The sequence below is a fragment of the Stenella coeruleoalba genome, assembly GCF_951394435.1.
Source record: "Stenella coeruleoalba genome assembly, chromosome: 10".
NCBI classification, from domain to species: domain Eukaryota; kingdom Metazoa; phylum Chordata; class Mammalia; order Artiodactyla; family Delphinidae; genus Stenella; species Stenella coeruleoalba.
Window position 1 is genome coordinate 63257216 of NC_137156.1, and position 15368 is coordinate 63272583.

General features: G+C 40.2%; 1 protein-coding gene across 8 annotated transcripts in view; it reads left to right on the forward strand.

The window, feature by feature from the left end:
* LARS2 (leucyl-tRNA synthetase 2, mitochondrial) overlaps positions 1 to 15368 on the forward strand; it is a 278070-nt gene that overhangs the window by 197877 nt on the left and 64825 nt on the right. For all 8 annotated transcript variants that reach the window (XM_079934198.1, XM_079934197.1, XM_079934196.1 and 5 more), the window contains 2 exons: positions 10439 to 10546; positions 11738 to 11897. In XM_079934198.1, coding sequence (XP_079790324.1) covers positions 10439 to 10546; positions 11738 to 11897 — 268 coding nt within the window. The remainder of the gene's footprint in view (positions 1 to 10438; positions 10547 to 11737; positions 11898 to 15368) is intronic.

The window sequence follows — 15368 nt, forward strand, 5'->3', positions numbered from 1 at the left end:
CGTCCTCACATTTCTCTATAGTTTTAGCACCTAAATGTGCCTCCCTAGAGAGTATAGTTTATTCCTACCTTCACTTTTTAAATTTGATGTCTTTCAAGTACTTTAATCTACAGGTTTCCATCTTTATCCCTTTCTTTTCCTTACAATTTATCAGTTGAAGGACCTGGGCTGTTTGGCCCATAGTTTCCTGGGTTTTGCTGATTGAACACTCATGGGGCAGTTTAACATGTCCCTGTGTTCTCTGGATTTCCTGGTACCTTTTATTACACGAAACACAATGTCTTCTACAAGGGAGCTCAGTGGCCATATTATAATTGAAGTGGATGGGAGCATGGAAACTTTGGTACATGATTCATTCATAATTGAGATACCACATGCCATCTTCTAGTGTCCATAGCAGCTGGTTTCTTTTGAAAGAATTTCTAGGAAAGCCTTATTTTAGATGAAGTTTACATTGCAGTTCTTACCAACTGACTCATTTTTATCTCTCATGCGTCTTTAGGTTAGTATATCAAAGATCAAATCCCAGAAATCCCATTAACCTCTGGGTTATGCTAAAATTAGTTGTTTGACTTTTCAAGTCTGTGCTGTCAGTAACAGAAACTCTATGTTTCTAATATTTGTTTTGTAACATTCTTAAAATGTTACATGTATGTGTAGCTCTGCAATTTCATGTTCCATTTATGTCGGCCAGGAAGGGAAAATATGGAGAAACTATGGTTTATCTGAAAGATTTTGGGAATAAGCTCTTTCAATCAAGTAAATATTCTCCTTAGCTGAGTGTGTTTATAGGTACCTTTACGTATATGGTTAGTTTCCGAGGAATTCATATCCAACTAAATACATATAAACTACATATGGAATATAATTCAGCTTTTCTTCAGTGAATCATGATCTTATGCTGCCTTATGGCCACCCCTATGAGTGATATTTTTTAAAATATTTATTTGGCTGCACCGGGTCTTGGTTGCAGCACCTGGGATCTTCATTGCAGCGTGTGGGATCTTTTAGTTGCAGCATGCTGGATCTAGTTCCCTGACCAGGAATCGAACCCAGGCCCCCTGCATTGGGGGCACAGAGTCTTAACTGCTGAGGCACCAAGGAAGTCCTTATGAGTGATTTTTAAACACCCCAAAAGTCACATTTAAAAATAAACCTGTATCAAATAAATAAATAAATCTGTATCAATGTTTTTTTTTTTGGACTTTTGTAACTTTCTCTTAAAGCACAAAGTTTGCAGACTTAAAATCATGGAATTGAGTCCTCTTGAGATCCATGAGGGAGGGAAAGAGAGGGACACCAATGAAACTGAAAGGCCACCAAGGGGCCCACTGAAGAGCCAGGTTCCTGTTGGCTGTGCCGCAGGAGGACAAGGCCACCTGTCCATGGTCAGCAGTGTGTCCCCTGGGACAGGTCTATTGAAACCAGAGCCTTGGCTGACCCAGGTTATTAGAGGTAGGCTTCCTCGTCATTATCAGGGAAAAGAGAAGGGGAAAGGTTTTGGTTTCTGCATTACCTTGGCAGGAGGCCCATTTCTCATTTTTTTTTCACTTATTCAAAATACCTATTATATATCAGAAACTATAGGTGCTGAGTTTACACTGGTGAACAGAACTCTCACGGAGCTTATAATGCAGAGGAGGAGCCAGACCATCAACAAGCAGTCAAACAGACTAGAGAAGAGATGGACCATTAGGGATGTGGGAAGAGCAAGGAGAATGATAGGGGCACCTCTTTAGATGGGGAGACTCAGCAGCCACTGTATAGAGGGTGAGGAAACGGTGTTTCAAGGCAAGAACATAGCATGTGCCAAGGCCATGAGGCAAGCTTGGTATTTTTGAGAAACTGAAAGAAGGCCACTTTTTTTTTTTAAGTTTACAATAAATTTTATTGACTTTTTTATTCTTTATACAAAAGGAACTACTTATACACTGTGTGATTGTTGCTTTAATTTTTTTTTGAATTTTATTTTATTTATTTTCTTATACAGCAGGTTCCTATTAGTTATCCATTTTGTACATATTAGTGTATACATGTCAATCCCAATCTCTCAATTCATCACACCAACACCACCACCCACCGCTGCTTTCCCCCCTTGGTGTCCATACGTTTGTTCTCTACATCTGTGTCTCAGTTTCTGCCCTGCAAACTGATTCATCTGTAAATAGTGCTGCAATGAACATTGGGGTGCATGTGTCTTCAAATTTGAATTATGGTTTTTCTCTGGGTATATGCCCAGTAGTGGGATTACTGGGTCATAAGGCAATTCTATTTTTAGTTTTTTAAGGAACCTCCATAGTGTTCTCCATAGTGGCTGTACCAATTTACATTCCCACCAACAGTGCAAGAGGGTTCCCTTTTCTCCACACCCTCTCCAGCATTTGTTCTTTGTAGATTTTCTGATGATGCCCATTCTAACTGGTGTGAGGTGATACCTCATTGTAGTTTTGATTTGCATTTCTCTAATAATTAGTGATGTTGCGCAGCTTTTCATGCGCTTCCTGGCCATCTGTATGTCCTCTTTGCAGAAATGTCTATTTAGGTCTTCTGCCCATTTTTGGATTGGGTTGTTTGATTTTTTAATATTGAGCTGCATGAGCTGTTTATATATTTTGGAGATTAATCCTTTGTCCATTAATCTGTTTGCAAATATTTTCTCCCATTTTGAGGGTTGTCTTTTCGTCTTGTTTATGGTTTGCTTTGCTGTGCAAAAGCTTCTAAGTTTCATTAGGTCCCATTTGTTTATTTTTGTTTTTATTTCCATTACTGTAGGAGGTGGATCAAAAAAGACCTTGCTGTGATTTATGTCAAACACTGTTCTTCCTATGTTTTCCTCTAAGAGTTGTATAGTGCCTGGTCTTACATTTAGGTCTCTAATCCATTTTGAGTTTATTTTTGTGTGTGGTGTTAGGGAGTATTCTAATTGCATTCTTTTACATCTAGCTGTACAGTTTTCCCACGCCACTTATTGAAGAGACTGTCTTTTCTCCATTGTATATCCTTGCCTCCTTTGTCATAGATTAGTTGACCATAGGTGCGTGGGTTTATCTCTGGGCTTTCTATCCTGTTCCATTGATCTATATTTCTGTTTTTGTGCCAGTACCATATTGTCTTGATTACTGCAGCTTTGTAGTATAGCCTGAAGTCAGGGAGTCTGATTCCTCCAGCTCCATTTTTTTCCCTTAAGACTGCTTTGGCTATTCGGGGTCTTTTGTGTCTCCATACAAATTTTAAGATTTTTTGTTCTAGTTCTGTAAAAAATGCCATTGGTAATTTGATAGGGATTGCATTGAATCTGTAGATTGCTTTGGGTAGTATAGTCATTTTCACAATATTGATTCTTCCAATCCAAGGACATGGTATATCTCTCCATCTGTTGGTATCATCTTTAATTTTTTTCAACAGGGTCTTATAGTTTTCTGTATACAGGTCTTTTGTCTCCCTAGGTAGGTTTTTTTCCTAGGTATTTTATTCTTTTTGTTGCAGTGGTAAATGGGAGTGTTTCCTTAATTTCTCTTTCAGATTTTTCATCTTTAGTATATAGGAATGCAAGAGATTTCTGTGCATTAATTTTGTATCCTGCAACTTTACCAAATTCATTGATTAGCTCTAGTAGTTTTCTGGTGGCATCTTTAGGATTCTCTATGTATAGTATCATGTCATCTGCAAACAGTGACAGTTTTACTTCTTCTTTTCCAATTTGTATTCCTTTTCTTCTCTGATTGCCATGGCTAGGACTTCCAAAACTATGCTCAATAATAGTGGCAAGAGTGGACGTCCTTGTCTTGTTCCTGATCTTAGAGGAAATGCTTTCAGTTTTTCACCATTGAGAATGATGTTTATTGTGGTCTTGTCGTATATGGCCTTTGTTATGTTGAGGTAGGTTCCGTCTATGCCTACTTTCTGGAGAGGTTTTATCCTAAATGGGTGTTGAATTTTGTCAAAAGCTTTTTCTGCATCTATTGAGATGATCGTATGGTTTTGGTTTTTTTTTTTTTTTTTTTTTTTTTTTTGCGGTACATGGGCTTCTCACTGCTGTGGCCTCTCCCGTTGCAGAGCACAGGCTCCGGACGTGCAGGCTCAGCGGCCATGGCTCACTGGGCCCAGCCGCTCCGCGGCGTGTGTGATCTTACCGGACCGGGGCATGAACCCGTGTCCCCTGCATCAGCAGGCAGACTCTCAACCACTGCGCCACCAGGGAAGCCCAATCATATGGTTTATATTCTTCAATTTCTTAATATGGTATATCACATTGATTGATTTGCGTATATTGAAGAATCCTTGCATCCCTGGGATAAATCCCACTTGATCATGGTGTATGATCCTTTTAATGTGTTGTTGGATTCTGTTTGCTAGTATTTTGTTGAGGATTTTTGCATCTATATTCATCAGTGACATTGGTCTGTAATTTTCTTTCTTTGTAGTATCTTTGTCTGGTTTTGGTATCAGGGTGATGGTGGCCTCATAGAATCAGTTTGGAGTGGTCCTTCCTCTGCAATTTTTTGGAAGAGTTTGAGAGGATGGGTGTTAGCTCTTCTCTAAATGTTTGATAGAATTCACCTGTGAAGCCATCTGGTCCTGGACTTTTGTTTGTTGGAAGATTTTTAATCACAGTTTCAATTTCGTGACTTGTGATTGGTCTGTTCGTATTTTCTGTTTCTTCCTGGTTCAGTCTTAGAAGGTTATACCTTTCTAAGAATTTGTCCATTTCTTCCAGGTTGTCCATTTTATTGGCATAGAGTTGCTTGTAGTAGTCTCTTCAGATGTTTTGTATTTCTGCAGTGTCTGTTGTAACTTCTCCTTTTTCATTTCTAATTTTATTGATTTGAGTCCTCTCCCTCTTTTTCTTGATGAGTCTGGCTAACGGTTTATCAATTTTGATTATCTTCTCAAAGAACCAGCTTTTAGTTTTATTGATCTTTGCTATTGTGTTCTTTGTTTCTATTTCATTTATTTCTGCTCTGATCTTTATGATTTATTTCCTTCTGCCAACTTTGGGTTTTGTTTGTTCTTCTTTCTCTAGTTCCTTTAGGTGTAAGGTTAGATTGTTTATTTGAGATTTTTCTTGTTTCTTGAGGTAGGCTTGTATATAGCTATAAACTTCCCTCTTAGAATTGCTTTTGCTGCATCCCGTAGGTTTTGGATTGTTGTGTTTTCATTGTCATTTGTCTCTAGGTGTTTTTTGATTTCCTCTTTGATTTGTTCAGTGATCTCTTGGTTATTTAGTAACGTACTGTTTATGTTTTTGTTTTTACATTTTTTATGTATTTATGTGTTTATGTTTTTACATTTTTTTCCCTGTAATTGATTTCTACTCTCAGCATTGTGTTCAGAAAAGATGCTTGATATGATTTCAATTTTCTTAAATTTACTGAGGCTTGATTTGTGACCCAAGATGTGATCTATCCTGGAGAATGTTCCGTGCGCACTTGAGAAGAAAGTGTAAACTGCTGTTTTTGGATGGAATGTCCTATAAATATCAATTAAATCTATCTGGTCTATTGTGTCATTAAAGCTTGTGTTTCCTTATTAATTTTCTGTTTGGATGATCTGTCCATTGGTGTAAGTGAGGTGTTAAAGTCCCCCACTATTATTGTGTTACTGTCAATTTCCTCTTTTATAGCTGTTAGCAGTTGGCTTATGTATTAGGTGCTCCTGTGTTGGGTGCATATGTACTTATAATTGTTATGTCTTCTTCTTGGATTGATCCCTTGATCATTATGTAATGTCCTTCCTTGTCTCTTGTAACATTCTTTATTTTATCTGATATGAGTATTGCTACTCCAGCTTTCTTTTGATTTCCATTTGCATGGAGTATCTATTTCCATCCCCTCACTTTCAGTCTGAATGTTTCCCTTGGTCTGAAGTGGGTCTCTTGTAGACAGCATATATACGGGTCTTGTTTTTGTATCCATTCAGCAAGCCTGTGTCTTTTGGTTGGAGCATTTAATCCATTCACGTTTAAGGTAATTATCGATATGTGTTTTCATATTTCCATATTCTTAATTGTTTTGGGTTTGTTTTTATAGGTTCTTTTCTTCTCTTGTGTTTCCCACTTAAAGAAGTTCCTTTAGCATTTGTTGTAGAGCTGGTTTGGTGGTGTGGAATTCTCTTAGCTTTTGCTTGTCTGTAAAGCTTTTGATTTCTCTGTCTAATCTGAATGAGACTCCTGCCGGGTAGAGTAATCTTGGTTATAGTTCTTCCCTTTCATCACTTTAAGTATATCCTGCCACTCCTTTCTGGGCTGCAGAGTTTCCACTGAAAAATCAGCTGATAACCTTATGGGGATTCCTTTGTATGTTATGTTTTGTTTTTCCCTTGCTGCTTTCAATAATTTTTATTTGTCTTTAATTTTTGCCAGTTTGATTACTATGTGTCTCGGCGTGTTTCTCCTTGGGTTTATCCTGTATGGGACTCTCTGCACTTCCTGGACTTAGACGGCTATTTCCTTTCCCATGTTAGGGAAGGTTTCAACTATAATCTCTTCAAATATTTCCTCTGGTGCTTTCTCTCTCTATTCTCCTTTTGGGACCTCCATAATGCGAATGTTGTTATGTTAAATGTTGTCCCAGAGGTCTCTTAGGCTGTCTTCATTTCTTTTCATCCTTTTTTCTTTATTCTGTTCCACAGCAGTGAATTCCACCATTCTGTGTTCCATGTCCCTTATCCGTTCTTCTGCCTCAGTTATTCTGCTGTCAATTCCTTCTAGTGTATTTTTCATTTCAGTTATTGTGTTGTTCATCTCTATTTGTTTGTTCTTTAATTCTTCCAGATCTTTGTTAAACTTTTCTTTCATCTTGTCAATCTTTGCCTCCATTTTTTTTGCCAGGTCCTGGATCATGTTCACTATCATTATTGTGAATTCTTTTTCTGGAAGGTTTCCTATCTCCACTTCATTTAGTTGTTTACCTGGGGTTTTATCTTGTTCCTTCATCTGGTACATAGCCCTCTGCCTTTTCATCTTGTCTATCTTTCTGTGAATGTGGTTTTTGTTCCACAGGCTGCAGGATTGTAGTTCTTCTTGCTCCTGCTGTCTACCCTCTGGTGGATGAGGCTATCTAAGAGGCTTGTGCAAGTTTCCTGATGGGAGGGACTGGTGGTGGGTAGAGCTAGCTGTTGCTTTGGTGGGCTGAGCTCAGTAAAACATAAATTCACTTGTCTGCTGATGGATGGGGCTGGGTTCCCTCCCTGTTGGTTGTTTAGCCTGAGGTGACCCAACACTGAAGCCTACCCGGTCTCTTTGGTGGGGCTAATGGCAGACTCTGGGAAGACTCATGCCAACGAGTACTTCCCAGAACCTTTGCTGCCAGTGTCTCCACGGTGAGCCACGGTCATCCCCTGCCTGTGAGACCCTCCAACACTAGCAGGTAGGTCTGGTTCAGTCTCTCATGGGGTCACTGCTCCTTCCACTTGGTCCCAGTGAGCACACTACTTTGTGTGTGCACTCCAAGAGCGGAGTCTCTTTTTCCCCCAGTCCTGTCAAAGTCCTGCAATCGAATCCCACTAGCCTTCAAAGTCTGATTCTCTAGGAATTCTCCTTCTGTTGCCAGACCCACAGATTGGGAAGCCTGACGTGGGACTCAGAACCTTCACTCCAGTGGGTGGACTTCTGTGGTATAAGTGTTCTCTGTTTGTGAGTCACCCACCCAGCAGTTATGAAATTTGATTTTATTGTGATTGTGCCCCTTCTACCATCTCATTGTGGCTTCTCCTTTGTGTTTGGATGTGGGGTATCATTTTTGGTGAGTTCCAGTGTCTTCCCATCGATGATTGTTCAGCAGTTTGTTGTAATTCTGGTGTTCTTGCAAGAGGGAATGAGAGCACGTCCTTCTACTCCACCATCTTAAACCAATCTTGTTGCTCTGACTTTTTTTTTTTTGAGGTATAGTTGATTTACAATATTATGTTAGTTTCAGGTATATAATGTAGTGATTGAAAATTTTTATAGATTATACTCCATTCATAGTTATTATAAGATACTGGCTATATTCCTTGGGCAGTACAATATATCCTTGTAGCTTATTTATTTTATACATAATAGTTTGTACCAAAAGAAAGCCACTTTAATTGAAGTAATGAACAGTCAGGAACCTGAAGCAGGACTTTTACCACCCTCTCAAAAGTCAGTTTTCACTCAGGCAAATACTGAAACATAATGGTCCTTTTGGGCAACTTAGTTGACCCATAAAGCATTTTGTATATCCTATGGAAAGCCATCTCACAAGCACAGATGTTGGAATATATCTATGGCATTGACACATGTTGATCTGCTTATTTTACTTAAAACTAGCAACTCTGGTTTTCCTTGATCCTGCCCTGGGAGATTGGGCAGTACGGTTTCATCAACATCATGAATTGGCTTAAGCATAGGTCATGCTGAATTATGAAGTTTCAAAACTTACCTAAAATATTTCTGAATCTTTGTTATCAGCTATTTGGTTTTTGTGGATCTCCTTTCCAAATGACCAGGTAGACTATAAAATACCCATGGTTTCTAATTAATGACATTTCCTCATAAAAAAACGTTTTTATCTTTCGTGATTAATGGTCCGGAAATGGGAGAACCCTAGAATCATTTTGTTGAAGATGACCTATAAACATGAGCTGGGTAGTTGGGTCTCTGCATGAGGATTATGCCAAGTGTTACACAGCTAGGTTCCTATTGGTAGCAAAAAGGAAGGGGACCTGCCTTTACTGAGCCTTAGTGTGACGTTGCGTTAAAAGGACAGCTTGAGCTCTTCACTGAGGCTTTCCAGTGCTCTCCTTTTCCAATTTTGCACACACGTCTGGTTTCTATTTTAATATTAGTGTAACTCCGTTCCCTCTTTCCTTTGCTTTTCTCTCAAAATTGACAGCCCCATGGCAGGAAGGCTCACCCTGTTACTGACTGGTCATTGCACCCTACTGTGGGCTGGGCAGGCACTCTTTAGTTGCTTCTTTTCCCTTCCTTTCTTTTCTTTTTGGAGCTTTTCTTTCCTCACCCACCCACTTCCTATGACTTTCCTTCTCCTCTGTGGTCCACCCCCCAAATCTTTTATACCTCTCCCTACTTTTCACTCTATTACTTTTCTTCCCTACCCTCCCACTATTTTTCTTTTCCCTTGATTCATTTCCACGACCCGTGTCCCATCTTCTTTGATGCTAATAGCATTTGGCATTGCAGTTTGATCAGTTACCCAACGAATAGCAGCAGGCTCCATGTGTGCATTATTTAAACTTCATTTTAGGGACTCTGGCACATCCTGCTTTGTGTATGCCCCAGTCTCCAATGCCTAGATGAGGTCCTTGTGTTTAGGGTTGGGGAATTAATACATTCCTGGGAATAAACAAATGAATGAACACATTGCTGGTCAACTTGATGGTGTCCATAATCCACAATTTCTGCCTCAGAAGAAATTTCTGGATCTTGAAACTTGCAGCCTCTCCCGAATAAATGAGAATGGATGGATAGATAGATGACAAGTGTAAAAAATGCTCTGTGTTGTTTATCACATGATGGAGTAAGTCTCTGCCCTGTAGGCAAAAGAATGCAGTTAGTAAGGTCTGGGTTTTAGTCCTGGCTTGTCCTTTCCTGCAGGCTTGCATGAGAAAGCTATACGCTTTCTCAGTGTGGGTTCATTAATCTGAAAGTGAGCTACCTTACCCAGAGTGTGTGAGAAGAGATGTGTGTAAAAGCACTTTATGAATTACAAAACACTACACGAATAAAGCATCGTTATGTTGCCTGTATTAGTCATAATACAATTAGGAATTTAAAATTGGACTCTTATTATAAATATATGATTTACTTTTAAACTTATTTGTTGAAAGAATGTATCTCATCTTCAAATAAAGGGATGGCATGAGCTTGAGACCATAGAGAATAGTTTATTGAAAAGCCTCCCTTTTGTAGGATTTTAGGATTAAAATTAGGCGATGAAAATAAATGTATGCTTTTAATAGTAAATGTTACACAAATCAATGTGCTGGTTTCCCTTATGCTAATTTTTATTTTTTAAATAAACTTATAATGTTCTATATATGATACAGTTGAGTTGTAGAATAGCCATACCTGTGAATGACTTATCTTAGGGTTTAAAAATTCATAAACTTGAACTTCTTTTGTTTAGGTCCCAGACTGTGGAGGAGAATGCACTAACCACATCCATCAAAGATGTTAATCATGGTCTCTCCTTGTTAATTTTCTTCTCTGTCTGAAACCTTGGCCCACTCAAAATAGAGAAGTGAGTGAAACCCATCTCACTAAATTGAGTCATGATGAGTGCATCTGTGTGACCTTTGCTGGACCTCTCTGATTGACAAGTGAAGAAGAAAAGAGCTAAATCCTGAACCTCCTTCAGTGTCCCCAGTTCTCCCACCTTAGTGAGCCCCAGATCACTTGCTTTGTCTTAAGTAAGCTGTGTGCTTCTACCTCTCCGTTCTCCTTTCATTCCTACAGCCCATGCAGGACGCGCTGGCAGACCTTCCGGAATGGTATGGAATAAAAGGCATGCAGGCCCACTGGATCGGGGACTGTGTGGGCTGCCATTTGGACTTCACATTAAAGGTGATCGAGCAAGAGCATCTCCAGCAATTAATGCTCAGAAACCCCCTTCTGCATTTTTAGAACTCTTTGAAGAAACCAGCAACTTGAGACTCTGCAACAGTGCTATCCAGTAGAAAGATACTGAGAGTCACATATGTAATTTCAAATTTTCTAGTAGCCACATTTTTTAAAGTGCAAAGAAACAGGTGAAATTAATTTTAATAACATTTTATTTAACTCATTACATCCAAAATTTTCATTTCAAGATGTGATCACATTGTAGGCCTTTGCTTCTTCACCAGGGTGAGGGATGCGGGTCTCTGAGCCACCTGGCTACTGTATGTGGAATGTCTTCTGTATTCTCTCCCTTACCCAATATTTTATCATGAAAGTGTCTCCACCTCCATTCCTGGACCCACCTGAAAATGAGACATCTCGGGGGGGGACACTCTCAGTCCTGCAGGTACAGGGCCATGTGGCTGTGCCTCTGAGGCCCCAGGCCTGGCTCCATAGGTGACACCTAATTGGCACTCAGCCCATAGTGTGGACTTTTAGTTCTGGGCCCCAAGCGCTTCGCACATCATTGGCACTTTGTGAGCACATTGGAATGTGTGAACAAAGGAGGATCTGGCCTCTCTGTGTCCTCTGTGTCTGTCACATAGTTGGCATTCAGTTGGTGCCTAATGTTTGACTCTTCCTTGAAAGGCATTTAACCAGCCCTAGGAGCACTCATTCTTGAGCTCAGCTCAGGCTGTCCTTTCTTTCCTATTCAAAATGGAATTAGCCTCAGTGTCTTTTTCTGGTTAGAAATTTTGATGCCTTTATTTGTAACTTAAATCCTGGAGGAAAGTATATAGCTCCTTTCTCAGGACGAATAACATTGACAGTTATTATTGATTTGTGAACAAAGGAGCCAAGAACCGGGGAAGGCATCCTTCTGAGCATGCTTTGACCCCCTTTGATTTGGGGCCCCCAAGTACGCCTGGTTATTGGCACTGCGGAGGCCTCCTGAAAGAGGAGCTGTGACCCTCTTCTCTCTTGCCCTTTCTGCCCCTGCCAGGGACCACCTCAGGTCCCCACATCCCTGTGGCTATGGTCAGAAGCTGTCACCACTATCTGGGATTGGGGAGGGGTGGGAGGAAGGGATATGGCTGGGGAGCACAGCAGCCCAGAGGGAGGACTGAGGAAATGAGTCTGCTTCCCCCCTGCCAGGTTGATGGGCAAGTCACAGGAGAAAAGCTGAGCGCCTACACGGCCACCCCCGAGGCCATTTACGGCACCGCCCACGTGGCCATCTCTCCCAGCCACAGACTCTTACATGGGCACAGCTCTCTGAAGGAAGCCTTTCAGAAGGCTCTCATCCCTGGCAAAGGTGAGTTGGCAAGTTAAGGTTAAGACGGGCATTATGCCTTATGTTTCACAGAGTTCATGGTTCTTTCACATTTGTCATCTTGTGTGATCTGTTATTCTCCTTGGCCTAACTTGTCATGTTTTGATTTTAAAACATGAGGATCAAAAAGAACTTTGAAAATGTTAAGTTACTTTGAGTTACTAGTTTGTCCGCTTCTTAAGTTTTTGTTTGAAAGCTCAACTCTTTCCCTTTAAATATAATCTAGATTTAAAGCTCTTTTCTGATAGGAGTAGAATCTGGTACTTAACTTATAATTTTATCATCAAATAAAACTATACTGGCAGGGACAGGAAGGAAGCCAATGACAATTAAAGGAAACATTTCAATAACTTAATTTTAGTATCTTTAAGAATTCACACAGTGATCTGAGCAGACAAGCGAGTCCTGCTCAATACAGGTCTTAAATGAGTGGATCAAGCTGACCTAGAATTGGCATAGCAGGTGTTGGTCAGTGAGGATTGGGAAGTGCCTATGCATTAGTCAGTATTCCAGGGTTGCAAGCAACAGAATCCATCTCTGGCTAACCCAGGGGAGGAGGGGAACATACTGGAAAGCCGTGGGGAAGAACCAGTCTGGAAGAGGACTTGGACCAGACAGCCATGGGGGGTTGGGCAGTAGGAACTAATAGTGTCTTGCGTACCACTGACTGAGTGAATCTGCTCTCACCTCGCCCTCAGTGCTTGGGACACTTGGTTTGAGATTCCTGTTGCAGAGAAGGGTGTTCACTTGGTATAACTGGGGACCCTGGCCTTTTTGTTGGCCAAGGGAAGGCCAGGCACCTTCCTTGATAGACCAACAAGACTGTCATCAGTGAGGAAGGGGTAGCTTTCTGAAACTCAGAGGCTCTTCCCAGAGGAAGGGGATATGATCCTGGGCAGGCGAAAAGAACTCACCTGTCATTTAGAAGTAGGTCTCCAGAGAAATGTAAAATTTCTGTAAAAATCTCAGCCTCCTTCACTTTTCATAGACTATAAACTTCAACCCAAAAGCACACCATCTGAATTATTGGAGGTCTATTTGAATTATTTGATTAATAAAATTTTTTGAATGGTGGCATAAAGGTTTTTTTTTAATTGCTATTCTTAAAATAGTCAGAATGAAAGATTTCCTGATCACATTGGAAAGATAAACAATGTCATCCCAGCTTATCTCTGCTTAGGACTTCTAATTGTTTACTTAACAACATCAATATTCAGATCAGTTAATACTTACTGAGAGCCTGCTACATACTGAGCACTTGGGGATGCATAGATGGCCGTTCACAGTCCTGTCTTTGGGGGGCGGAGGCAGGGTCATAGCAGAGGAGACCCAGATGCATATGTAATTCACTGGCACAGGACAGATATCACTTGGTTTCATCTCTTTTGTTGTTGTATATTGAAATGGAGAAAAGACTCTTAAGATTTCAGTGTGTGCTTATAAAGTCCAGTAGCTATCTCTCTCAGTTTTATTTTCCACGTATTCAAAAGAAAGATTGGATTGTTTTCAACTATTTAGTTTAAAGGGAAAACTTGTTGTTTTTACTTTCATGAGCATTTTGAGATTCCTTGAGGGCTGTGTTGGTTGAATAATATCTAAAATTGAAAAACTGAAAAATATAAACATCTGGCCTTAGATTTTTTTCCCATGGTTAATTTGGGGACACAAATTAAAATGAAGTAATAGCAATAGAGGATTAACTAGCCAATAAGTTACAAGAGATGGAGTTCCTGACATGAAAGACACTATATAAATCCAAAACATTTTCATATGTAAGAAATTAAGAAATGATTTTAGCATATGCAGAGAGCAATGTTTTCATGATCATTTGGATATCAGCAGATCTGACTTGGCCTGGTTATTTCCTTTGTTCTCCCCTCTTTTTAGTAATCTCTGAAACAATTACAAATGGAACACTACACTTGGCTCTAAATTTTCTGATTCTAATTTTCAGAATGGAAATATTCTTTTTGCAGATGTCAATTTATTCAAAGTCTCTAGATTAATTTGCATGTCAAGTCTCTGGATGTTGACATGTAGAATCAGTCATTTATAGCCAGTACAGTGCTAGAGTGTAATGCAGTTTTCCCAGTGAATTAAAATTACCATATGAATATGGATTTATGCCTCCTTTGGCCTTTGAGGTCACATTTTAAACCTGAACATCTTATCACTAGTGTCATTTACCATTGCCATGTGGCTCAAATTAGGCAAGCAGCTTGGTTTTCCCTCAAATGTCCAGTTTTGAGGATAACTAATGTTAGAGCAGTAACTGCTGCAAGTCATGGCAGCACATAGTTGTGACTGAATATATCACTTGCACAAGTTTAAATTCTCAAACATGAGTTCCTGCAGTTGCTAAGTTGATTTCTGCCTATTGTCTCCTGAGTTGGCACAAGATGATCAAGGTTCTGATCCCAGATCCATCCTATGACTTAAGGATGGTCATTTCACCTTTGTAAGTTGAGTTTTCTCTGCAGCGCAGGTGATGAGGCTATCGGGCAAGGTGGGGTGGAGCGCTTGGTGGGAACAGAAGGAGCCCTGAGGGGTCTGAGGAGGAGGGTGACACATGTGGACAGGGTGATGCTTGAGTCGCAGAGTAGAGGCAGGAGAGCTGGCTTACCCCATTAGTTAGGGTGAGAGATGGTGAAGACCCTAGAACAGTGGCCATCAGAATGGAGGGGCGAGAACAGCTCTGAGAAGTATTTGGAAGGCTCCTGGGACAACTCCCTGATTTCTGGCCTGGCCAACTGGGTTGCTGATGCTACTGACTAAATGTACGGTTTTTGCTCAGCATACTATAATTGGCACAGATTCCTTTAAGAGAGCAAAAATTAAGGTCCTTCTCTATACAGTTCTTGAAATTGAGTGTATTTCCATAATCATTGGCATTGCCTCCTTTTCTCAGCTGACCGCCTCTGATCTAAGTCATGTTATGTAAGCTGTGACTTGATAGGAACTAGAAACCATAAAAAGCATCAATAGGGAAATATCATCAGAGTTCTAGAAGCAGTTCTGACATTTCCTGGAGCCTTTTCTTACATTCCTAATATTAAAATATGCAAACCCTGGGGCTTTGGAACCACACATTTCAGCTCTGAGTCACCAGTGGTCTACACAATGTATTTTTTGCCAAAAGGGTAAATGAGGTCTCCCTAATGGGTGATTTAGAAACCCTATTTTTATTGACACATTAGAGAGAAGCCCCAGAGCACTGAATAATTTATTGCTCCCTATTGTCTTGCCCCATCTCCATTGATTCAGCATGGGGGTGGGACAAAGGGTAAGGAACAGAATCCTGTGGATAATAGTTTATTCTCAATCAAACTGCTCCTACTAGCATCCTTTCAGCACATGTTAATAGCTAACTGTGTGGAGGAAAGCTTCCGTGCTCAGGTAACCTGGAATAAAGCAAAAATAAATAGGTTTCTTTGCTTCTGGACTTTTTAGTGC